The sequence below is a fragment of the Equus quagga genome, chromosome 7, assembly GCF_021613505.1.
Source record: "Equus quagga isolate Etosha38 chromosome 7, UCLA_HA_Equagga_1.0, whole genome shotgun sequence".
Lineage (NCBI taxonomy): Eukaryota > Metazoa > Chordata > Mammalia > Perissodactyla > Equidae > Equus > Equus quagga.
The window spans coordinates 53,946,995-53,974,603 of NC_060273.1; the positions used below are offsets into that span (position 1 = coordinate 53,946,995).

A 27,609-nucleotide genomic window follows, 5' to 3' on the forward strand; every position below is an offset into this window, starting at 1 on the left:
GCTAGCAATAACAGGCCTCTGGGCCTCAAGGAGTGGTGGAAGGAAGTGGGTACACCAGCCCCACAAAGGTAGGAACTACCTGCAGGACCTGTGGTCCTAGGCAGACGGATGTAGTCAACCGGAAGTGACCTGGCAGGGAGGAAGCCTCCAACCTTGCTCGCTCTCCTTCCACCCTCTGATCTCCTGCTGGTGACTCCCATTGGTTGAACCCAACAGGAAGCCAGAGTCAAAGAAGCTTCTGATGAAGCTGATAAAAGTTAGCCTTCCAGGGCCTGAGCACAGTGGAAGAGGGGCAGATGTCTAATACAGATGTATTTGCATTTCTTCTGCTCCCCTTTCCAAAAGAACCTACTAGTGTTAGATTAATTAGTACAGAACCGAGAGATTCATCACCGGAGCTTGGAGTTCCACTCCTTCAGAAACCCAGAGGGGATGTGACACTCAGCCACCCTAGGGTTGCTCCTTGTTATAATTGGGAAGTAATGACAACATGCTCAGTGATGGATTGATTGATAGTAAAAACCCAACTGAACCAACCACTACTCACTAATATTTAACAGGTTCCCTGTTTAGCAAGATATGCTCGTGTGAGCCTATTAGCATTCCAAGGCCCTCCCTGCCATATGGCAGGATGGAAAAGGAAGAGAAAGGAAGGAAAAGAACATTTATTGAGCCTCTAATTGTACTCCAGATCCTGGGCTAGATAATTTACATACTTTGTTGAATTTTTATTCTCACAAGGACTTATGAGATGTTTTATTTCTTCTGTCTTACAAATGAGGAAACTGAGTCTCAGAGAGGTTGAGTAGATAGCCCTACATTACACCATTAGCTAGTAAGCAAGCAGGAAAAGGGTTCTAAACCAAATCTGGCTTGCAGCCCAGACTGTGAGTTAGAGAGTGTACCCTCGCTAGATGTGTGACTCTATGCAAATAATTTCTCCTTGGATAAAGCTCTTGACCTCTCTGTTCCATGGTGTCCATATATGTTAAGTGAGGAGCCTCTAAGAGGCCAGCTTACAGCACCCAAAAGTGACATAACTGTGTGAATCAGAGTGGATGAGGACTGTGACAAACTGGGAGCCCATGTGCCCTGCCTGGCCCATTTTCAGTTCTGGACAATGGTCGATATTTGGTAATGGGACAGCTAATTTTCCAAAAGGAGTTTCTTTTGGGGTGTGTGTGTGTGTGTATGTGTGTGTAATATCCTGATTTTTAATTGTTTGCAACAAATTCACAAAAACATAAAATATTGTTGACCCGTAACAAAATACCCCATCACTCGGATAGTTTAAGTCAGAAACTTGATGTGTCCTGCTCCCTTTTCCTTGATAATAAAATCCGTATGTGCTGTGGCCCAAAGTCTTCTTTAGTTTTTCGTCCATTCAATAAACCTTTATTAAGTGGCTGCTGTGCTAGGCAACTGTGTTAGGGCTGAGAGTTTGATGATGAACAAAAGTCCTTACTCTCTTAGTCCTTAGGCATAGTGGGAAAATCAACACAAGGGCCAGAGTGTTTAGCCTAAGAAGTGTAGGGGTTATAGAATGTCTCAGAGGTGGAGGGCTGGCTGGTGGAAGGAATCATTTTGAAATGAAGGCCAAGCTTCCTCAAGGCTACTCTTCCTTCCTTCTGCTTTCCCTTCAGATGCTTCAGGGCGCCCCTCCTCCTGCCTAATCCAGAGGAACCACAGCCCTTCCTAAACTCCACGTTCCAAAGAAACATCCTTCAATCACAACTACATCCCCCCTAAATCCCATTCAGGTACCAGGGTCAGCCCCTCTCCCTTGCTTCCCTCCTCTGCTGTTCAGCTAATCCATTTTAAGCTGCCATTTTTTTCTTTTTAAGTTACAGAAACAAATGTTTCATTGTATGCTCAATTCTTAGGATATGCCACATGCATGAATCAAACCTTTAATCACCTGCTTGGAGGACTCTGGAGGTCAGCAGAGCCTGTGGCTGGGGAGACCTAGCTTTTGTGACCCTCACTCTCATGTTGGGAACAGTCAGGCCCTGAGCAAGGGAGTCGCTGCCACCCGACCAGTTTCTTCGCCACAGGCAGTTGTCTAACAATAGCTTCCCCCTTTCTACTAGGTGACCCAGAGACAGAGTGAGCAGAGAAGGCCCTTTTCAATGAAGTATTTTTGAATCCTTGGAGGAGGGCTCCAAGGGAAGAGATGCTGAATATATGTGTGGTTTTTATAAGCAGCAGCTTTTCCCTCTTCCTTTTCTGTGCAACATCCTGCAGTGCTTGGGGGGACATTTGCTGAGAACATTCTTAAAATAGAGGCATGGAAACCAATCTGTCAGGTAGAAGTGTGCAGGCGGCGAAACCCTAGATACTGTGACACCAAGCTGGGATGTGAGTTATCTTGTCCCACTGGACTGATCCCAGCTGGGGAGGCCCTGAGGGTCGGGAGGGGCTGAGTGACCGTGGCTGCATGGCCTGAAGCCTGGCATGAGGATCCCCGAGCCCCCCCGCTTGTCCTTGACCATTCCTGCCTCTGTGCTTCTAGGCATCTGGAAGACAACCAGGTCAGCGTCATTGAGAGAGGCGCCTTCCAGGATCTGAAGCAGCTGGAGCGATTGTAAGTACAGCACAACCTCCTTTCTGGAAAATCTTTTCTCTCTTTTTTTTGTTTTGTAAATTGGCTTCATTGCGACCTTGCTAAAAAAAAGTCTCCAGTGTTTAATAAAATGTTTGCTGTTGCATTTAAAGCACATTAGATGCATGTTAAAGAGACACTGAGATCCACATAAACATTTTTTCTTTAAAAGATGCTAAAATTGGCATCTGGGGTTTGCTTTTTTCCTTTCCCAGTCTTGAGCTCTCTCTTGTATCTGTTCATGGGGCTGGTTCTCGCCGAAGCCTCAGCCTTGCCTCTTGCGGAGGAAGGAAGCCCGCAGTTAGTTATCGTGTCATGGAAACCACTGTCAGTTCCCCCTGCCCCTGCTCCAGGAAGAGTCTCCCTCCTCAGGCCCTCTCCTTCCTGCACCCCCTCTGCCCCATTCTCGTGGGAGAGAAAGGACGAGAGAGTGGGCAAAGGCTTCAGTGTGCCTGTAGCTGCTCTGAGTGAGCATCAGCCTGTGTCAGGGAGCCCACACATTTCCACGAGAGAATACACTGCCAGTGGTTTAAAAATAGGCCACGGTTCTGACTCTATCAGAGGGAGAGAGGAAGAGGGATGGGGGTCGGGGATGGATGGAGCCTCCATTTGTTTCGTTGATTAATGCTTTGGCAGAAAACTCTTGGGTCACTTTGCTGCAGGGGGCTGCTCAGATGGTTAAGTGGGCAGCTTCACCTTTCCTCAGTTAATCACGTCTGGCAGCTCAGAACATCTGGATATTTGCTTTCTGCCCTCTGAGTGGGGATTGTCCCCAAGAGCACTTAGTCATGCTGGTGGGCGTGGGCGGCTCTATTCCATACTTCCTTCCAAGTCCTGGTTGACCTGACATCTCATCCTCCTTCTCCTGCAGTCTGGGGACGGGGCTGCCATAGCTCACTGCCCCGCCAGCTCACCTTGAAGGATCCTTCCATATTTACAAATCCTGTTGCCGAGTCTCATCTACAGAGATGGGCGTGGGTAATGTGGAGGACCTGCCATCAACGTGTTAGCTTTGTGATCTGCCATCTTTTCCCATGATTCATTCCATCTGGGGTGACATGGGAATGGGAAGGGGAATCACCCAGCAAAATCACTTACTCCCCGCTCTGTTGCATGAACTGTCTCGTTTATTGCTCTCCTGCTGGGTCAGAGGTCAGCATATGTTCTACTGTTGTTGGTTTGAAAAATGACAGTCATTTCTTATAAGGGAAAATAGTTATAAAAATAATAAATTTTGCCTCTGTTTACACCTTTATTTTTAAGTTTCTTAAAACTTAAATTCTTCTCCTTATTTAGACTGAGGAAAAAATAGAAGTATTTGTTGAACCTGGTTCCTTTGTATGAAATATTCAACATTTCGGTAGAAGGAGAAATATACAGTCCTTTGTGAAAAGGCCACCTCTTGCTTAGTCTTCTGATTAGAAGGGCAAATAAATTTCCAGTTCATTAATTTCATGGTTGTTGGGTTGAGTACTTTGGACATGCTAGGAACTATGCCAGTGTTTTATATGCTATCTATTATTTTATTCCCACACAATTCCTGTGAGGTGTTATTTCCCTCATTTTGCAGATGAAGAAATGGAGGCCTAGGGAGATGAAGCCAAAGAATTGTCAAGGGGGGGAGCCAAGATTCAAAGCCACATCTGTCTGACATCAAAGCCCACGTCCTTTTATACTTCTGTGCTGCAGACATTAGATGAAGTGTGATCTTTAGCAATGGCCCTGCAAATCGCCTCTCACATACCCATTTAACTCCAGGGAATATCAGTGAAATATGCTGGCCAAAGGCACTTTTCTGTGGCTTGGTGAACACGGCTGAAATCCATGCATGTCTAGGGGACTGAGGGAACTCCAATTGCAGGGTAAACCTGGCTGTTTCTCTACTTCGGTGTATTAGGAGGGTAACGCTAACTGTTGTACTAGATAAACCTTCAAATCTTATGGCTTAACATAGTGGAGGTTTACTTCTTATTCATAGCAAACCCAGTAAGGGTGTTCCTGGTTGCTGGGCCTCTCTCCTCCAAGGAGAGACTCAGGGACCTGGGCTCCTTCCACTCCTCGGTTCTGACATCTTTAAGTCTTGGCTTCCAAGGTTCCACTGTTTGTCTGCATCAAGCCAGCAGAAGGGCAAACGGCATGAAGGATTGCACATGGGAGCTTTTCATGGGAGAGACGAGGAATACATGTCACTTCCACTCTTACATACCTTGGCCTAGCACCATTCACATGCCCACAGTAAACTGCAGGGGAGGCTGGGAAAGATAGTCAAGCTGTACGCCAAGGAAGGAAAGGAAAGAGGCTCAGTGAACAGCTAGCCAGTCTCTGACTGATACTGCAAGTGAGCTGAAGAAGTACTTGGTCAGGAAGAAGGTGGAGGTATAGGCAGCTGGACGAGAATACATAGCTGGATAGGCACCTTCATTTAAGGCCTTTCAGTATCAGCCAGAGGGAGTGTGTGTGTGTGAACTTATCCTGACTGGTGTTAATCTGGTTTTGGTTATCCAGTCTGTCCCCACCCAGGCTGAGAACTATAGAATGAGAAAATAGAATGTATTTGCTGTTAACAACTGAAGAAGTTGATGGCTGATTGTGTCATCTGTACCTCTCACTCCTGACTTGCCTTACCTGTGTCTCTATATTTGGTAGTAGATTAATCTTTATTGACTTCTTGTGCTCTGAAATACAGACTGGGAACTATATGCATTTTGATAATTCATTTCTGAAGTGTTTATTTCCATTTGGATTGGTCGTTATTGGTTTGATCTCTTAAGGCTTAATGGAAAGGGGAGAGAATTCTGTCCTTCAGGTCTCAACTCAGAATTCTCTCTTTCTGCATGAAGGGACCTCTGCTGCGGACTGGGTTAGGTGCCCCTCCTCTCACAACAACACATGACTGTCCCCATCACAGCACTTATCATATCGTATTTTAATTCCCTATTTGCTTGATTGTCTCTCCCCAAAACCATGGGTATGTTGAGATCAGCAATCATGTTCCATTTAGCTGTCTTTCTCAAAGCCTTGCACAAAGGTGTGATAGTAAGTGCTTATGGAATGTTTGTCAGATAGTTGAGTTTTTTGTTCTATACTAGTGGTTCTGAGCTGGGACCATTTTTCTCCCCCATAGGATACTTGGCAATGTCCAGAGACATATTTGGTTGTCACAACTGTAGGATGCTACTGGCACGTAATGGGTAGAGGTCAAGAATGCTGATAAACTACAATGCACAGGGAAACTGCCACAACAAAGAATTATCCAGTCCGAAATGTTAATAGTGCTGAGGTTGAGAAACTCTGCTCTTTCCCTATTACGCATCCGATAACAGCTTAGACACTTGACATATGCCATCTCATTTAATCCATACAACAATATTATGAGGTTAGAATTATCATGTCCCTGATGTGACAAAATATAAAATTCAAAGCATTGCCTATGAAGTATTATTGCTAAATATGTTTACGCTAAATCTGATTTAGCTAGATCTCACTTCTGGTTTTGGGGAAGTGAACAGGATAGAGGAACAAGTTAAATGAAACCAAGAGGAAACAAACAAATTCTGTAGGTAAGAAATTTGACAAGATAACTGCCCCGGTCTCTTCAAAAAGTCAGTGTCGTGAAAGAGCTGGAAGTTGACTGTTCTAGATTAAAAGAAGCTTGAATAGAAACAATAGAAGAAAAATTGGGAGAGGTAATGGAATTTAAATGTTCTAATATCTTTGAATTATCCAGGAAGTGATAATAGTGGTAATGTTTATTGCCTTATTAAATCAAGGATGCATGTTGTAATCTGTACAATAACCTCTAAAAATAATAGTTTAAAAAATATAATAACCTAACAGAGGGATAAAGGACTTACAATAATACCAAAAAAATGTAATTAATTCAAATAACAGATAAAAGAAAAGAAATAGGAACAGAACAAATGAGACAAAGAGAAAACAAAAAGTAAGATGATGCACTTTAACACAAATGTAAAGTAATTATTTCGTATGTAAATGGTAATCCCCCAATTAAAAGATATAGATTGTCAGAGTGGATTAAAAAAAAACAATTATATGCTGCTTATAAAAGACAAACATTAAACATAAGGTTAGAGAAAAGTTGAAAGTAAAAGGATAGAAAATGATACCATGAAAGCACTAACCAAAAGAAGGTTGGTGTAGCTCTATTAATAATAGATAAAATAGACTTTAAGATAAGTAATATTATTGGAGACAAAGAGGGCTTTTTCATAATGATAAAGGAGTAAATACACCAGAGAGATACAGCAAATCTCTGTTTGTGTGTGTCTAAAAACATAGCCTGAAAATACATAAAGCAAATATTAACAGAACTAAAAGGATAAATAGACCAGTTCATAACCATAGTTAAGATGTGGTTCTTATAATTGATAGAACAAGCAGACACAATTATTAGTAACAATACAGTATATTTTAATGACAAAGTTTGCAAACCTGACCTAGTTGATATGTAGAGAAAAGTGCAACCAACAACTGTAGAATAAACATTCTTTTCAAGTGCACATGGAACTTTTATCAAATACTGGTGTAGAAGTAGGTTTCAACAAAAATCAAAGGATTGAAAACATATGGAGTATTTTCTCTGACCACAACAGAAATTATTCAAGAAGTCAATAAGAAAACAATAAGTAGAAAATGCCAAAATATTTGAAAATTGAGTAATATTCTTCTAAATAACCTCTGAGTCAAAGAGCATATCACAGTGAAAATTGGAAAATATATTCTTCTGACTATTGATAAACACAATGTGTAGATTGCAGCCAAAGCCATGGTGAGAGGAAAATGTATAGCCTTTAAGCTATATTATTCAATTTATGATATATATTATGCATAGTACAGATTTAAAATAAAATAAGGCTAAAATCTTGATTAAAGCATCTATTATAAGAAACTAGAGAAAGAACAACAAAGCAGAAGAAAGGAAATCAGTAAGACCAAAAGTATGTAAAATAGAAGTATATACATGATAGAAAAACTCCAAAAAGCCAAACTTTCATTCTTGAAACAATAAAATTATAAAAACTGGCAGTACTGATCAGAAAGTAGGAAAGATAGAAGACCAAAGTACTTATAGGAAGGATAAAAAGGGCACATAACTGTGGATTTTACAGAGATTAAAATGATGATCAGAGAAGCTTTGAACAACTTTATTTCAATTATTTTAAAAATTAAGTGAAATGGAAAACTGAAACAAGAAGGCATAGAAAATCAGTGTAGTTCTTTATCCATTAAAGAAATTAAATCTTTAATTAAAACATTCCACCAAGAACAATCTAAGCTCAGATGGCTTCACTGGTAACTTCTACCAAAGTTTTAAGGAATAAAGAATATCAATTTAACAAAAAATCTTTCTATAAAAAGAATGGACATTTATCCTTTGGGCAGAATAATCTTTATAGCAAAACCCAAAGATATTTCAAGAAAAAAATATAAACCAAAGGCATTTCAAGAGAAAAATATAAACCAAAATATTTCATGAATATTTATACAAATTTCCTAACAAAATATTAGCAAAATGAATTCAGTGATACATGAAAAGGAGATATTAACAATAAGTTTGGCTTATTTGAGGAAGGCAAGGTTGGTTTAATATTTGAAAGTCCCGCCTCCCAAATGAAAACATGCTAAACAATTAGGATGGCAAAACCAAAGACACACAGAAAACATCTACAATAAAACTAATTGACAAACTATCCCAGTGAACCCCCACTTCCCCTATAAGTAGGTGGGGGGGAAACAGCTAGTGGTTACAAGACTATTGTGTCATCTCATCTGTGTGGGAGAAAGCAGAGGGAGAGCAACTGAAATTCTTAAGGCCCTGAGAACAGGAGATCACTTAAATTACCAGTTAGTACTCATAGGAAAATACAGTGGTCAACCTGAAAATAGCTGCCAAAAATGCAAGGGAGTTTGATTAGATCTAATTCACGGTAAGTACAAAGGAATGATAATGACCTCTAGTACTGGGAGTATTCTGGGCCCTATAAACTCTTCAAACCAACAAAAGCAAGGCTCTTTTTCAAAGGAAGGCCTAGCATTAATAGAAACTTCAGGGAGTAGTTGATCAGAATAGGAACAATAGTAGAAATGAAAAGAGAATTCTTGATGAAAGTATTAGAAATCACCAGAAGAGTCAGACCTTAGAAAATACAAGGCCATGTTTTTCATTAGTTTGCAAAAAAAAAACCAAGAATGAGCTCTAGACTCTTGAAGCTAAAAAGCTATCATTTCCCACCCCTCCTTCATAAAACTACAGGAAGTTTCTTTCACTTAAGAAATAAGCAGCCCAAAGGATTATGAATGAAGCTCATACAAAGTATTTTTTATAAGAAAAATTAAAAAAGAAACATAATAACCTCACAGAAACAATGAAAACAGGCAAGAAAGAAGTACTCACAAACAGATGAAAACTATAGTAGAATAGTTCAAAACTAGCTACACAAATTTAAGATCTTATAAACTATAAAAGAACAACATAAATCTGAATTTTAAAAACTTATAAATTAGGTGATTAGAGAAAAGAAGGATTTGAAAGGAGGGGTGAATAACTCAAACAATTTAGAAATGAAGTCATTTCAAAATAAATACTGCCAATGTAATACTGAATAAGAAGAACAAACTTGCAAGAATTACTCTATCCAATTTCAAGACTTACAATAAAGCTGCAGTGATCAAGACAGCATGGGATTGGTGAAATAATAAATATATAAATTAATGGAACAGAATAGAAAGCCCAGAAATAGACCCATTCAAATAGTCAACTGATTTTTGACAAAGATGCAAAGACAATTCAATGGAGAAACAACAGTCTTTTCAATAAATGGTGCTGGGACAATTGGATGTTTATATGCAGAAAATTGAACCTAGACACAAACTTTACATCTTACACAAAATTTAATTCAAAATGGATCATAGAAATAAATGTAAAATGTAAAACTCTAAAACTTCTTGAAGAATACGTAAGAGAAAAAATCTACATGGCCATGGGTTTGGGGATGAGTTTTTTGATGTAACACCAAAAGCATGATCCATACAAGAAAAAAATTAATCAATTGAACTTTATTAAAAACTGCTCCGCAAAGGACACTATCAGGAGAATGGAAAGACGAGCCACAGACTGGGAGAAAACTTTTGCAAAACACATATCTGATAAAGGATTTGCATACAAAATATACAAAGAATTTTCAGAACTCAGTAGTAAGAAAACAAACACCCCTACCCCGAACAAAGAAAGAAGTAGGCAAAAAATTTGAATAGGCAATACACCAAAGAAGATGGATCGATGGAAAATAAGCATGTGAAAACATTCTCAAAGTCATGTTTCATTAGGGTAATGCAAATTAACCAACAGTGAGATTGGTATCTGCATGTCTATTAGAATGACTAAAATATTAAAAACTGACACTACTAATTGCTGGTGAGCAGGCAGAGTAACAGGAACTCTCATTTATTGCTGATGGTGATGCAAAATGGTACAACCGCTTTGGAAGACAGTTTAGCAGTTTCTTACAAAGCTAAAGGTAGTTATACAGTCCAGATCAGTAGTTGCTACGGGTTCAGGGAAGAGAAGGGGGTGGAGAGTGGAGTAGGTGAAGCATGGGAAAAGAGGGGCTTAGGATGGTGAAACTATGCTGTATGATACTGACATTGTGGGTACATGATATATGCATTTATCAAAACCTATGGAATTTTACAGCACAAAGAGTGAACTTTAATGCATGCAAATTAAAAAAATCGTTTAGGAATTTTGAGGACCCCAAGATGGAATGTAGACTGTGATGAATATATGAATCAACCTCATTGAAGGTGATGGAGGAAAAGGTGCTGACCTAAGTAGATCTGGAAATGAGTAGAGTGGGTAAGACTAAAGTCAAACGGAACAGTACATAAGGACTGTACTCTAGTTGACAAAGTTGTATCCCACAGGGGTATGGGTTAACAATTCCGAAATCACTATACGCGTTTATTGAAATTGCACAGTGGATGGTGGATAGTGAGGATAGGTTTCTCACTATGAAATGGGTGGTTACAGACCAGCAATGGAGAAAGCTATAATGACCCATGTGGTAATGGATTAGAGTTGGAGGCATCAGTATGAACAAATGTTTAGCCTAATGTAGATGCTTTCACTTGATCTAGATGGCTAAATACATAGAAATATTTATTGATATGTGAATATACATGGATTAGTATATAAGCAAACATTTCCTTGCTCTGTCAGCAAGAGCGCCTAGAAGCAACCACACTGCAATAGCAATGAGCATACCTAGCGCCAAGATCTCGGTGTCTAATACCATTCTCTAAGAAAAGGAACTAAAGCATCTTGGAGAAATGGGTTGATCCTAGGACTGGGGCATGAGATATGTTGTGACAGAAAAGAAGTGCTCAGAAAAAGACCAAAAAAAAAAAAAAAAAACCCAACCTCTGCAAAAAAAACCCCGCAATTATGGGAATATGTCGAAAATATAGGAGCAAATTGAAAGTGCTCCTGATGGCCAAAGTGGGAACAATTTGAGTAACGAAATAAATAAGTCAGTATTGGATTATAACCAAAGTATAAAATAAATATCCATGAATCTATACTGAAATAAATGATTGAATAATTAAATAAGTGGGGAGAAAAATCTTCAAGGCAGAAGAATTCTAAGTAATTTACGTAGACTTTCTGCCCTCGAGGAGGTGGAGCATAACTCCCCCCTCCTTAAATGTGGACTTCACTTAGTGACTTCCTTTAAAAGAGTACAGTACACTATGAGAAGGGGAGGGGAAAACAGTAACTTTAGCTTGGAGAAATATGACACACACTACCTCAGCCAGGTGATGAAGGTCATTATCAAAAGTGATAAGTCACGTTGATAGTGTGTACATTAGACATGATATAATGAAAACAGCAGTTTACATCTGTGATCTTCATCTCAAAAACCCATAACCCCAGTCTAATGAGAAAAACATCAGGCAAGTCCCAAGTGAGGGACATTCTTAAAAACACCTGAACAGTCCTCAAAACTGTCAGGGTCACCAAAACAAGAAAAGTCAGTGAAGCTGTCATAGCCAAAAGGAACGTGAGGAGATGTGATGGCTAAATGTAATGGGGCATCCTGAATGGAATTCTAAAACAGAAAAAAGACATAGTTAAAAGTAAGGGAATCAGAATGAAATATTGACTTTAGTTGATAATAATGTATCAGTATTGGTTCAGTAATTGTGGCAAATGTACTATATTAATGTAAGATGTTAATGATAGGGGGAACTGGGTGTGGGGTATATAAGATCACTCGGTGCTGTCTTCCCAACTTTTACGTAAATCTACACCTATTCTAATATGAAAAGCTTATTTAAAAAATTGACTGTGCCAAACCCTGCTTGAATTAAAGATTCATAAGAAAAATAAATGTTGTTATTGTTTTATACCAAAAATATACACACATGTATTCTAGATGGAATTCAAGAGCAGATAAATATAAGGAATAATGCTTTAAGAGAAATGGAAAATGGAAAGGAGTACTTTTAAAAAATCAATAAGAAATAAATATAGACGTACAAAGGATTTAAGAGAAAGTGATAGATGTAGAAGTCAGTCAAAGAAATTCTATCACACTTAATAATATGAATCTCTGATGAAGAAGACTAAAGCAATGGAACAAAACAAAAGTAATAGTAATGAAAATTTTCTGAAATAAAAGATGATTTGAAGGTACATATCGAAAGGACACTGAATGCCTGGAAATACAGACCAAAACATATTCTAATAAAACTATTGCATTTTTAAGGAAAAAAAATCTTAAGCATTCAATCAATGAAATGCTTTTAATGGAAATAAAATCAGATTTCCAGAATGCTTTTGACACCAAAGCCAGAATACAACAGAATAACTATTTAAGGAAATAAACTGTGAACCAGAGGTTTTACAAATTGTGAACCAGAGTCCTACACATATTCAAGGGCAGTAACTACAGACTAACTATTATGAACATTCAGGAACCCAGGCATCATAGTTCCCATTGAGCTCTTCCTAAGAATTACCAGAGAACAAGTGTCATACAACCAGAAGACTGGAGAGAGATTGGCATGAGGACAATATGTCTACACTTCCAGAACCCCCCTTGCCGTTAGGTGGGGACTTGTGACTGAGTTTGGGAATTCAATGGAATGAGGGTGGAAAGGATGTGGTATCCGTGATCTTCCATCCTTGCTTCCTTTCCCTGTGCTGGCTAAATTGACAATAGTCTATGAACTTAAAGGATGTAGAAACACAAAATGAAAGGATTCTGAGTCTCTGCTGACATGCATTTGGCTATGACATGAACAGGAAATAAATTTCTACTATTTCACAAATAATGATGTATTTCATCCCATTAATGGAATAAAAGAGAAAAGTCATTTTATCTCCATAGGTGCAGAAAAAGTATTCAACACTAATTCATGATTTAGAAGTATCTAAAATAGTAAGAATAAAATGGAACTTCTTTACAAAAAACATTAAAAAAATCATAGTTAATGGTGAAAAACTTAAATTGCTCCTTCTGAGAGACACCTGACATCATGACTCCTATACAACATTGTGCTGAGAATCCTGATCCTGGCAATGATAAAAAAAGACAAAAAGAAGGAAAGAGGAAGAAAGGAAGGAAGGAGAAAGAAAGGAAGGAAGGAGAAAGAATAGGTGTAAGGATTAGAATAGAATTATAAATGAGAAATGTCATTATTTGCAGATGACATGATTAAGTACATAGAAAACACAAAATAGGGCCAGCCAGGTGGCATAGTGCTTAAGTTTATGGGCTCCGCTTCGGTGGCCTGGGGTTTGTGGGTTTGGATCCCGGGCACAGACCTACAAACCGCTCATCAAGCTGTGCTGTGGTGGTGTCCCACACACAAAATAGAGGAAGCTTGACACAGATGGTAGCTCAGGGACAATCTTCCTCGAGCAAAAAGAGGAAGATTGACGTCAGATGTTGGCTCAGAACCAATCTTCCTCACCAAAAGAATAATAATAAAAATAGCCTACAGATAAACTCTCAGGATTCCTAGGTGAATTCCTCAGGTCAGTAGACACAAGATCAGTATTCCAAAAAAAAAAATAAATATAACTTCTATATACTAGTAACAAATAATTAGGATTTTTTTTTAAATGTTTACAATAGCATCAAAAAATAACAGCTGCCCAGGAATAAATCTAATGAAAGATATGCAAGACCTTAACACAAAAAATGACAAACATTACCTGGAAAAATGAAAGATATATAGAGAGATACATATGTTCATTGATTGGATGACCCAATATCTCAAAGATAGCAATTCTCTCCAAATTGATATATAGATTCAGTGCAATCCTAATCAAAATGCTAACAGGCTGTTGTAGAAATTAAGATGATTCTAAAGTTTATATGGCACTGCACATGGTCAAGAAGAACCAAGACAGTCTCAAAGACTCATATATATAGAAGGACACTTGTGGCACTGTGAAGCAGCTTGGAATGAATGATCTGTGTAATAACTTGTGATAGAGTAATTGAGTATGCATATAGAAAACAAACGATCTTGTCCCCTACCTCATACCATTCACAAAATCAGTTCCAAGTGGACTGTAGATTTACACATGAGAGATAAAATAATAACACTTCTAGAAAATAGCATAGAATATCTTCGTGGCTTTGAGGAAGTTGATATTTCTTAAGCTGAATACAGAAAGCACTAAAATTAAAGGGAAAAAATAGGTAACTTGGACTACATTAAAATAAATAACTTCTGTTCATCAAAATCCATCGTTAAGTGAGTGAAAAAGCATGTCATAGAGTGGGTGAAGATATTGGCAGTGCATGTGATTGACAAAGGACTTATATTTAGAATAAAAAGAGAACGCTTGCAAATCAATAAGAAAAAGACAAATGACCCAGTAGAAAAACGGTTAGGAGTTTTGCACAGGCACGTCACAAAGGAAGATGTCCAAATGGTTGGTGATCACATGAAAAGATGCTCAGTGTCATTAGTCTCCAGAGAAATGTAAGATAAAACCAAGTGACATACACCACACACCCCTCAGAGTGGCTGAAACTTAAGATATAGGTGTTGATGATGATGTGAAACACATTGCATTTATCATGTCCTGCTGTGGAGGAATTGATACAGTTACTCTGGAAAACTCTCTGGCGGTATCATCTAGAGCTGACCATATACATAACCCATGACCCCACAGTTCCACTCCCGTATGTGCACCCCACAAAAAGACATACACAAGAACGTTCATAGCAGCACTATTTGTAATAGTCCCAAATGGCAAACAAGCCAAATGCTCATCAACATGAGAAAAAACAGATTGTGGTATATTCATATAATGGAATAGACTGGAAATAGAATGGAAATAAACTATTGCTACATGTAACAAAAAATCTCAGAAACAGAATGAGTGACAAAAGCCAGACATGAAAGAATATATATTACCTGATTCCATTTATCTAATCTTCAAACAGGCAAAACTAATCATGGTATTAAAAATCAGAGTAATGTTTATCGTTGGAGGGTTGTAAATGGAACAAGGAATTAAGGGGTTTCTGGGGTGCGTCAGCATCTGTTTTTAGATCTGGGTAGAGGTTTTGTGAATCTGTTCTCTTGGTGCAAAATGCTTCAAGCCATACAATTTTGATTCGTGCATTTTTCTGTATATGTGTTTATACTTCAAAAAATAGTTTATTTTAAAAAGAGACTTTAGAGACAGATGTAACAACCAAATTCAATGTGTGGCTCTTGATTGAAGCCTGATTTGAAGAAAGGAAAGTATAAAGTAAAATTTGGGGACAAAGGGAGAAATCTGAAAATGCATTTGCTATCAGATGATGTTAGGGAATTATTATTAATTTTGCTGAGTGTGATAATGGCACTTTAGTTATGTAAGAGAATCTCCTTAATTTTTTGAGATGCACGCTACAGTATTTAGGAATCAAGTGTTGTAATGTCTATAATTTACTTTAAAATGATTCAGAAAAGAAAACAAAAAACACCCCAAATATAGCAGAATGAAAACAACTGTTGAATCCGAGTGGTAGGCATATGAATGCTCAAAACATATTTCTCCTTTCCTGTATGTTTGTACCTTTTTTTTTAAAGTATTTTAAAAAATTATCATGTCCTTTGCACAGAGAAAAAGACTGAAGCTCAGAAACTGAAAGTAACTTGCCATGCTGAGATTTGACTCCAGGACAATTCTGAATTCAGGAGCTAGGAAAAGAAAACGTCACCCTCAGGCACTGGAAGGAGACTGGGACATTGTACTACTCGGTTTCCTCCTTGTGCAGACAAGGAAACAGGCTAGAGAGGAATCTGACTTCGGTGAGATGTTAGTGCAGCAATGTATGAGGAGTTGACCTGCCTTGGAGTTCACTCAGGTTTTCCAAAGAGGAGAGCACAATGGTGTCCTTAGCTCCAGCCCAGAGTTCACATCTACTCGTTAATTAGATATGAAGTAAATAATTAGATTATATATGTAAATGTGTATGTGTGGCAAATTTCTATGTTTTAAATTCCTGCAAGATGTTATTTTGTTTCTGGTAGATAAAGTCCTTCTGGTCCTGCCAGCACTAACATGTGTTGTGTTCCTTGAACTGATCATTTAGAGACCAGACCCTCATGAATGTGGCTTTTTCTTCATTCGACCTCATTTGTAGCTACATCAAAGCCTGACCATTGTTATTAACTCAGAATTATGGACAGGGTTTTCTTTGTGAAATGTATCGCCTGTGGTGTCTATACTTAAATTACTCGAAGTCTGTGCAAAAAAAAACCCCAGTGTCTGTGTGAGTATAAGCTGCCAACAGCAGAAACACCACTGTTGACAGATTTTTGATTGGTTTATGTTATTATTCCTTATTTAAAAAAAAAAACTCCTATCTTGGAATGTTTTTTCCATCAGTTTCTTAAGAATTGCAAGACAGACCGAAGGGAAGCCATAAAACTAGGGAAACGTTAGGGGGAAAATAAATGCTGGAGAAGATTTTCAAGGCAATCAGAAGGCCCAGGCAGGGCAGGCCTGCAGTCATAGGCCAGCCCTGCAGTCATAGGCCAGCCCTGCAGTCAGTCATAGGCCAGCCCTGCAGTCATAGGCCAGCCCTGCTTGATTCCCTCCTATCAAGCTCTTTCTTCTCTGGTTGCATTAAAAGGACTAAGGCAGATGAGGAGGAGGTTGTTGGAAGACTTAAGCCTAAAAACCTTCAAAATTTCATATAGTGGAGGATGGGACTGTCTCTCTGGAGAAAAACCCCGAAAATATAGGCTTCGTGATGGCAGCAATTTGAGCAGGTAGGTAGGAAGGAAGTATAACAGAGCAGTAAGGAACGTGGGCTCTGGCATCCTGGCCCACACTTACATCCTGTTTGACCTCGGACAAATTAATGAACCCCTCTGAGCCTCAGTTGCCTCATCTATAAAACATCTATATATCTACCTCATAGGGTCGATGGGAAAACTAAATAGCATACATGCGCAGAATTTAGAATAGCGTCTGGCTCGTAGTAAATACTTATGAGCATTTCACTGCAGTCTCGTAAGCAGGACTGAAAAAAATGAATGATTATGTGTTCCTGGGGAGTCTCTGAGACACACATTTTCAAACTTTTTTCTGGCCACTTCCTCTTCCACCCCACCCCACAGCAGCCCACTCACCTCCAGAGCGGGGCTGCAGGAATATGTTTCATCTTGTGAATTAGACAATTCAATGTAAGCATTTATGAAGCATCTGCCATGCACCAGGTATTGTGTTAGTACTGGAGTTTTTGAGAAGAATACAATGGAACCTTTGTCCTCAGGAAGCTTAGCTTACAGTAGGAAGGCAAGCGTGTAAACACACATCTTTCAACTTGGCGGATATTGAGCTCTCAAAAGTGCAGAGGAAATGAGCGCCTCTACTGGCGAGGTCAGGGAAGGATTCACTGGGGAGGCGTCAGTTGAACCAAGTCTTGAAGATCAAATAAGAGTACAAGTCATGAGCACCAGTTCGGCAAAGAATGGTGCGTCCGGGGTCATTCAGGATGGGGTCAAGAACTGCAAGGGCCACTCTCGAAAAGTTTCCACAGGCCCTTAGATCTGCTGATTTAGTTGGAGTGAGTGTGTGGTAGGCACTGAGCCTAAGGATTTAAAAAATAAGAGTTTGGATTCTAGCGTTAGGATCGACCTGGATTTGGACCTGGATAAATCTTCTCATTTCACTTACCAGCCATGAGACCTTTGACAAGTTTCTTAATAGCTCTGAGAACCATCTGTTAAATGGGGATAGTTATTGTTGAGTTGAGTTGCCTTTTAAACAGAGGCTTGTTTCTAAAGTTGGCGTGAAAAATAAAAACGGAAAATATTTAAAATTATTAACAGTTCTGTCTCCCATAAACAAGGCACGTAGGGACCATTTTATACCAAACAGTACCACTGACCAGTGGAACCCCCATCTACAAAGTACTCACCGTGAGCAGCACACGAGGACTGAGAGGTTGAGGGAAGCGCAGATACGCATCTCTCATCTCAGGTCATTTGGGGGCACAGGTTTCTGGAAAACAATGGTTGGTAGGACCTTCTGCACCTTATAGTTCTTACCTTCTTCTTCTCCTTTAATTTTTACTGAATGTCTATACTTTGGTTCAATAACAGGTTAAATGCACATATGGGATGACTCCATTAACACACTTCATGAGGCTCTCGTGAGATTATCCATGTGAAGTGCTTTCCACAGTGATCAGCACAGTTATCACCCAATACATTTAGCCATGCTCCAGGACCCTCCTTCTCTTCCCTAACTTGAGAATGATGAATATGGAAAGAGAGTATTTTATTTGACCAAGTGGACCAAATGACTACTCACTGACTTTTTTCATTGACTCGTTTTTACTCATTGACTTTTTTCCATCTCTTAGGCCAAACACCCCATGCCAAATACATGCTGAATTGCTTTCCTGTCCTTGTTCTCCCATCAAAAATTGTCAAAGCATGTTTTTCATCTGAAAAATGAGCTTAACAGTATTTTCTGTTTGATAGGCGTGAGGGCGTTGCCAGAAAATATGTCTCTTCTAAAGTGCTCTAAAAAGGCAAACAGACTAAACAATGCAAATTATCATTATTATTTCTACATTACTATCCTTATGGGGGCATGGCCACATAACCAGTTTAGAATTGTGCCCAGTTCTTCCCCCAAATGCCTTGAAGATCAAAAGAACCAATATTTTAGGTGTCTTTGTTTTGTTCTCTTTCTTTATATCGTATTTTTTTTGCTAGAATTAAAAAAATATCTGAAAGATCAATTTTCTCATTTCAAAGTGTAACAAGGAGAATTGCTCTAAGCCTGGGAATATGTCAGCCAAGTTTTGAATCTCAAAATGCATGTGTGTTTCTCTGTTTCTGTATGTGTATGTGTGTGTGGCTTCCCCAAGATGTGGAGGTTTGGAATAAAAATGATAATTGGCCTTTAACGAGAGAGCTGCGAGAACTGCTTCTGTATATTATATGGCTGTGAGCTGGATTTTAAATGTTTGATTAAGTTATTAGAGTGTTTTGCTTTGGCGTAATGTACTATAAATTCACGGTTGCCGGCCAGAGCGGTTAGTCAGTGGAGAAGAATAAATTGTTTTGAGAGGTGCTTCAAAACCTGGATTTTATTCTCTTGGAAAGACAGGGTTTTAAATAAATCATGTAATACAAATGAGAATTTCCATAATTAAGGTTCTAACTAGGAGGATCCCTGGGAGCTTTAGAGTGGTGAAATGAAGAACGACATTCCAGGATGCTTTTCTTTTCTTTCTAAATTTACGTTTTGAGTGTGTTACTTTGTTTTCAGGGTCCCTGAGACCAAACAGCGCAAAACAAGCACACATTAAATATATATTGTTAAACAATTTATCTTGGAGATGTGAGTGCCATAGGGAGCCGGATATGCTAAACAAATGTATTTTAAAAAGAAACAAACGGTTCCAGGACACCTTTGCTTTATGGTGCTTCAGATGGTCAGAGGCCCCTGTCGACGGCCCTTGTCACTACTTAGAGGCAGCCTGTTGGTCAGTCCTCACTCCTGTCACCCAGTAATTTCCCTTCCTGACAGCTTTCGTGTCTTCAGAGCATGTCCTCCTGCTTCTGTCATTGAGGAAATCTCTTTTAAATGGGAGCACCCCTCTCTTGGGGGGCTCTTTCTGGCTCTTGGCCTCAGACCCTCTCCCCAGGATTCTTCCAGCTGTTTCCTCAAGTCCCACAGCCTCTGCTCAGCACGGCCAGCTCTTCACCCAGGAGTGCCTAAATAAATAAGATGTGATTCATGTATGTGATTGGTTCTTGTACTGCTTTGTTTATTTGATGTATGTACACACTAGAGACCTTTCTACTTTACTGTGTACAAATAGACCATTTATAATTGATTAAGTAGGCAATTGTGGTCATTTCTGGAAAAATATGCCACCAGGCCCTCCGTCGGGAACCTGGGCACGTACTATGACATTGTTTCTACGGGATCAAATGAGATAAAGTTGGGACTGCCGCCCTTTGTAGAAGATTGTAGAGTACAGCCCACGTTCTATTGCTAAAAAGCTGATTTTCATTGGAGGTGATCCTCACGATTAGGAGCACAGGCTGTGTCCTCAGGCTCCTCCCTGGGAATCTCAGCTTCTCCTCTGGCCAGCTGTGCAACCTTAGGCAAGTGCCTTAATCACTCATCTGTAAAAAGGGGTAATAGAATTACCTGTCCCAGAGTTTTTGAGAGGATTAAATGAAATAATGCATGTCTTGTGTCTAGCAAAGAACTTGACACAAAACAAAGTGGTTAAACACATATTAACTGTTAATTACATCATCATCATGATTATAAGATTTAAGTGACATAATTTAGTATATAAAAATCTCTTCTAAGAGTGGAGGCAAGTATACATTTGAAGATGGACTTTTCAGCTATTCCCTAATTCATGAATGCTCTAGCCTGTGTATCTCATACACACTACTGCCCATCTAGGGAGGCCCCCCCCCAGTAACCTGGCCACAGAAACTCTCCATCTCCCCAAGGGCCTCCATGCATCCCATTTAGCCATGATCTTGTAGATGTGCTCTCACCTGGGACCCACCCTTTTGCAGGCTGGTCCCCATTTCCTGTAGGGTGGGTGCTGTAATGACAGACCTGAAGGATGCAGAGCCTAGCAGCGTGGGGAGTTCAGACAAAGTCACTGCCGCTTCTCCAGTCTTAGTATCTGTCTCCTCGAGGCATCTCCTGGGTGCATAATGTTAAAATGCCCCCTTCAGCCTCCACCTTGTAAGATGTTGGAGAGAATCTAGGCCAGAATCTTAGCAAAAAATGAAGATGAATCTTACTCGAGACTTTGAGTACCCTGAGACCCATCTTTACCCGCTCTGTAGATTGTGACAAAGTGAGAAAAGGGATTGAGGATAACAGGCTGGCATTTTTTATTTTGGCTTTAACCTCTCCCTTAGAATAATGAAGAGCACTAACATTTATTAAATACCTGCTCAGTCAGACACAGTGCTTGTTGCTCTATGGATACTATTGAACTTCATTCTCTGAGCTATCCTGCCAGGCAGAGATTATCATCAGCGTTTTACAGATAAGGGCACTGAATCTCAGGGAAGGTGAATCACTTGCTTTCAGTTCCACAGAACAGGGACTGATGCTGGGGACCAAAGCTTAGACCAAAGCAAGTGCTCCAGGTCTCTATGAGTCTGGTTTTTTGTTAGGAACTGAGTAAAGGGGAAGTGGTTATAAGGCCACTTCATTTTCCATCCTAAGAGTGGGGAAGGGGCAAGGAGAAGACAGGGGCTGGGGAGAGGTCCATCCTGCCTCCCAAAGGCATGTCTTGGCCAGAGATTGTCCCCCACCGAAGCCCAACCATTCAGCTTCACTCTCTAGTCCTCCCCAGCCCCCTAAAAGCTCTTGGGTTTACCAGCTCTGTACCTCTGGAGCTCCTGGGGCCCAGCTACGAGTAGTTAGTGGGTGTGAGGGTGGAGATCCCACATCCATATTGCTGTACCCAGGGGGTGGCAGGGACTAGAGGGGGAATGTAGAGCAGTGAGGGAGACGGGTAGAGGCTGCTTTCTAACTATGGCCTCTCACTTGCCCCTTGTCTCCATCTCCACTGCCACTGAACTCATCCATGCCATCATCAGCTCTTATTTGAAGGACTGCAGACCTCCTCTCTTACCTGTCTGCTTCTACTGTGGCCCCAGGGAAAGTGTTCACACTAGAGCCAGCTGGAATGACCTTCTCAAATATAGACCATGCTTAAAATCCTTCCAGGGCTCTTAAAGTGAGCTTCAGTTCCTTGTCATGGCTCTCAAGGCCCCATGGGATCTGGCTCCACGTCCCTCTCCAGCCTCCCTCTCCCCTTTTCTCTCCTCCTCCCCTCCTCACCTAGTAACTGCCATTCATCTTCAGCTCTCAGCAACAGGGTCGCTTCCTCAGGGAAGCTCCTCTGACCCTTGCTCATCTCAGTCTGTATTTATACATTCCTTAGTGATGTGGATTGACATTTGTCTCCCTCATTAAACTATGGGCCCCCAAGACAGAAACCACGTGTTGGTGCTCAGTACAGCATCGCTGGCATCTAACATTGTACCTGGCCAGAACCCTTGCTTCTTAACACTTGTCATGCGAGAGAGCAGTGTCCCTGGTGATTCTTGTGCTTTTGAAGCCCAGGTAGAATGCTGATAAAGGTGCGGCCAGCCGAAGTGTCCTATGGTTACCCCACACCATTTCCCTTCCATCTCCAGTTAGTTGGCTCTGCTGGGATCTCCACCCACAGTGGGAATGACAAGCATCTAGAACTTCCTTCCGAGTACCTACCTATTACCTTCTCCCACACACTTATCCCAGGGGTAACCCACTTGTGAACACCTCTTCTAGAACTGCCTTCACCTCTCCTCTGGCTTTGATAGGAGACCTGGCACGTAGTAGGTATTCTGGGAACATCTGTTGAATGCTCAGCAGCATATTACTTTGCACATCCTTCTTAGTAGCAAATATTTTTTTTTATTGAGGTATAATTTATATAAAATAAAATATTTTAATTTCAAGTGTTATATTACTTTTTAGAGTGTGCATTTCATTGAAAAATGGGTAAAGTGGGGCTGGCCCACTGGTGTACTGGTTAAGTTCACACGCTCTGCTTTGGTGGCCCAGGGTTCACAGGTTCAGATCCTGGGCATGGACCTACACACCACTCATCAAACCATGCTGTGATGGCATCCAGGACAATCCTTCTCACACACACACACACAAAAAGGGTAAACCATTTGGAGCCAGGTTGAGTAAGTATGGTATGTTGGTAAGCTGGGCAGTCTCCTATCCTAGTGATTTTCTATGCACTATCTAATTTCTGTGGTGATATCCTATTATGTGTCTGGCGTTCATGCATTTCCTTGTTTAATCCTTACTGTAACTCTCTGCAGTACTTACTGTTATCCTCCCATTTTTCCTGTAAGGAGACTGAGGCCCAGAGAGCTTGAATAATTTGACCACAGTCTCATTGCTATGAGAAGCAGAGGCAGCACTTGGAAGCAGCTCTCCTGGCCTCTGAAGCCTATGATCTTGCCATTGCCTGATCCTATGCATCTTCTTAAGACATAAGTGATAAAGATGAGTTGTGATTACAAAGTGAAAAGCCTGCTTGTTCTGTGCATCTTGTAAACAGACTCCAAAGGTAGCAGCAAAGGTGCAGGACCCATCTCTCAGCCCTCCCCGTTCCCTGCAGCCTCCTCCCTTCCCACCCAGATATCCCTGCAGATGGCCTGGGAGACACATTTGCAGGCATTGCTACAGAAACGGATCTCTGAGTCAGCCCTTGGAAAAAAAGAAACCTCTTTGCTGGTTTTATTTTTCTTGGTTAATTTATTTGACAAGGACCCATTTTGTACATCATTTTGGAATTTCAAAATCTTTTTTATCTCCAAAGAGCTCTCTTAAAAAGACGAAGAAGAAATAAATGAGAGGCTATGGATGCTACTCCCTGGGTAATGCTTTCTAAACCCTGAGTTCTGCCTTTTTACTTCATTTTCTGACCCTGAGATCACACAGGTTGCAGAATAGGGGCTGAGCAGAGCTAAATCCCGTCAGGTAAGAGTCCGATTTGCACTAATCCCCAAAGACACGTCTCTATCACCGTTGTTTGACTTGGCAGGACACCTACGTTGCTAAACCCACAAAGGAAGAGCACATGAATTATTCACTAGAACAAGGCTTCTCTGGTGAGATTAGGTGTTACAACCAGCCAGCGAAAGGAAATGTTCCCAGCCCTGGCTGGCTGCAGATTCAATTACTGTTGGTTTTCTTTACCTGGAGGTCCAAGAAGCCCCCGTCAAAGGCCTTCAGCAGAGACTCTAGCCCAGTGTTCCTGGGGGTCGTGGCTTCAGCAACAAGTCATTTACAGAGGCATCCCTCATCCTGGCCCATGGCATGTCAGATGCAATCCAAACAGGCACCAGGCTTCCCTGGGAACTTTCTCCACTTTAACATGTGTTTCAGCTGTGGGAAAAGCACAGGGGAAAAAAAAAAACCTCAGGCTGAATTTACAGTTGCCTTTAATAACCCATGCAGCTAAATTTATTAGATCACAATGCCCCTTTGAACTGTGGTGTGGAATTTTCCATGCACAGTCCGATTTCTCCGGTGAGAAGGAGACCTTCCCACTGGGTTTTGTTCATGTCCTTGTTGAGTGAATGCGCATGCCTTGGCCATTTTGGTTAAGAACCGGCTTTGATCAATGATGGGCTGGGGGATTTCATCATGGCCCTTGATGCTTATGTCTGATGACAATGGCTGAGGTGCTGACATCCACCCATGTGGATTGCCATGCATATGCCAACTCTACGTGAAAGGTCTGGATCTGCAAACATTCTTCCTCCTAAGGACACTTAAAGCAATGTTCTGCATCATTTTTTGCAAGCTCTGCTTTCCTCAGTGCTTTCTTATTTTGCTAAGTGTAAGTTATGGCATAACTTTGCCAGTTTCATAGATTCTTCTAATTGAACCAAGAAATTTAGGGCTAAGATTTTTTTTCAGTAGCTTCCAAGTCTCAAGGCCTAGAAATAAGGGAAATAGCTTAGACCCTGGAATATTTTTTTCTTATCACAATCCTGACAAGTAAAGTTTGGTTAAATATCACCTAAGATCAAATCAAATCAGTAAATTGATACTCAATATAGACTGTAAGATTCCTTGCTAGCAATGGTGGGAAATAGAGTCTGAGACACAATGGAGTCTGTTGAATTCTGAGTGATTATTTTCCTTCCAAGAGCGCCAAGGTGTGACAGACATAACATTTTCATTTTAATTTTCATGGTTTTTTTTTGTGATTTGCGTTAGATAAATAGCTCTTCGTATGTGTGGCCTTATATTTTTGCTTTGATGATATTTTGCTTAGTAAAATAGGCATTTAAGTAAAATCAAAAAGTTAATTTACAGAAATATGTTAAATAAATGATAATACAGGTAATACCTAGAAATGATAACAAGGTGGTACAATAATGATTAGAATCTCAAAAGCCACTATCCTACGTGTACTTAAACACACATCCCCAAGGAAGCAAGTCAGTTTATTATTCAGGGAGGCAAGCCAAGGACCTTTGAGTGTTTGACAATACCTGGTCCTTAGCTTGCGTGGCTCACCGCACAGCCAAGCCATAGTGCACTGTTGATGGAACTGCTCTCACAAACATCCTTGTTTACATCCATTGTCCACACAACAGTAACACTGAGATGTAGACCACTCTTTGAAACCTTGACTACCTGGACGAGGAGGAGATGTGGTGGGGAGAAGTGAGCTTCCCATTAAACTTTGCACATCCCATTCTGTGCTTTAGCTTTGGAAGTTGGGCTGCTAGAGACATGGCGAAAGGTGGACACAGCAACACGTGCTGATAGCTAGAGGTCAGAGGAGGGGCAGAGGGAAAAAGATGTCTTAAGACACAGGGGCTGCTTGTCTGATGTGCCACAGCTAGTGACGGCCCATTCTTTGCAAGAGAAGCGGTGAATAAACCCTACCACACGCCCCTCCAAGGAGCCTTAAACCCATTCAGATGTGTAATACTGTTGAGTGCAGTGAATAGACTAACGTCGTCTTGGCATCTCTGCGGTGACTAATTTGTGGGCTCCCTGATTTTGTTCTGAGTTAAGTGGTCTTTATGTTCCAATTCTGGCAGCGCTGAACAGTGATATATTATGTCCACGATTCCACCCGGTTTATTGGCACTCACATAATGACAGCCTGCTGAATGGGAAAAAGTAGCGCGTAAACAAAACAGCCCAAGCTGGAGGGGAAGCACTAATTTTCTGAGCCGTACTTGCTCTGAGTTAGTCATGAGATTTTCTTCTGTCGGCGTGAGCTGGGATTTTGAATCCTGATACAGACGTAGGTTCAGTTTTCTACTTGGAGTTCCAAAAGAGCTTAAGTTTGATTACACAAGGAAATCAGGAACTAGACAAAGACATCTTTGCCTGATAGAGAAAGAGAGTTCTGGAGTCCTGATGCCTCACAGTGACTGGGGTGGGACCCTCTGGGTTTGGGATCTCAGGAGTCAGTGCAAGACATCTCACTCTAAGGAAAAGCCTGAGGGCACATCATGGGCAAAGTCCTTTGTCCCAAGAAACCAGATCAACTGATTACTACAAAGAGTGGGAGGTGAAAGTAGAGGCAGGGTCAGACACCAGAGGGGCTGGTACAGAAGGGGAGCACTGTCAGTGGAGGGATGCAGGTGGATGGCGTGTGTCTGTCCTGAAGGGCACTGTTCCTCATTGTCGACCCGTGTGCCCTGTGCTTTGGTGGGGAGGGGTTGGTTTGAAGAACCAGTTTAGAGTGACGCACGACATGACCATATTTCTCTCACCAAGTCCACGTGTTCTTTATCGTTGTTATTGACAACTGGAGAAACTGAAAGTAGCAGAGACTACGTATTCATGGTACAAAACTATTAAGGCTTAGAAGTCAATAAAAAGTGCATGTCTTTGCTTTACCCGATTCATGGTTCCCCTTCCCGAATGTTTTCATTGTCTTGTTTCTTTTGTATGCTTCCAGAAATTATCCTTATACAAACTTATAAAAGTGTGTCTGTGTCTGTGTGTGTGATCTCATACGACAATCGAGCTTTATCCATAGATGGAGAAGATAATCACTTATTTGGTGTGGTTGAAGGAAGTCAGAAGGTCCCATAGCCAAAAATCATATCCCCAGGGCCTGCCATGGATCCAAGATTATTTTTAAACCATTTGAAAATTATTTTTTAGATTTAAAAAAAGTATTGACTTTTTTAGAGCAGTTTTAGGGTCACAGCAAAATTGAGGGAAAAGTACAGAGATTTCTCCTATGCCCCCTGCCCCCACGCATGCACAGCCTCCCCCATTATCAACATCCCCCACCAGAGTGATAAACATTTGTTACAGTTGATGAACCTACACTGACACAGCATCATCACCCAAAGTCCACAGCTTACCCTGAGGTTCACTCTTGGTGTTGTGCATTCTGTGGCCTTGGATGTAGATTTTGTTTTAAACCTCCAAAATAAGACATTTCTTGCCTTTGGCTAGGATCCATCTGCCAGTCGGAATGAAGAGGGCCTGTTCGCAAGTGCATTGATTTTAGAATCCTGTCTCAGCCTATGGGGGCTTCATGGGAGCATTGGCCACGTGGGGCACTGTGGTGTCCAGAGCAACATGGAGTCCTCAGGACAAGGGGCAGGGGCTGACTGAGAAAGCCATGAGTGCAGCAGGATCCTTGGTGAAAGTGATGCCGCGTCTGAGGATGGGAGCCAGGAGATACCACTGGGGAACTGGGCCTGGGACTGGAGCCCCAGGCTCATTCAGATTGGCTCCCTGGTTGGTGCATGAGTGAGTAGACTGAGGCTGAAGAGGCAGGCACGGAGCAGAGATCACAGCTCCATAGTTTCCTCTGTGTCTGTCTCAACACACACACAGACACCAAGTCTCTGCAACTAGAGACTTCTTGACAACTTGAGGTCTCAAAAGGCTTCTGAGA

General features: G+C 40.8%; 1 protein-coding gene across 1 annotated transcript in view; it reads left to right on the forward strand.

The window, feature by feature from the left end:
• SLIT3 (slit guidance ligand 3) overlaps positions 1 to 27,609 on the forward strand; it is a 592,330-nt gene that overhangs the window by 49,411 nt on the left and 515,310 nt on the right. The window contains exon 3 of the mRNA XM_046666802.1: positions 2,513 to 2,584. Coding sequence (XP_046522758.1) covers positions 2,513 to 2,584 — 72 coding nt within the window. The remainder of the gene's footprint in view (positions 1 to 2,512; positions 2,585 to 27,609) is intronic.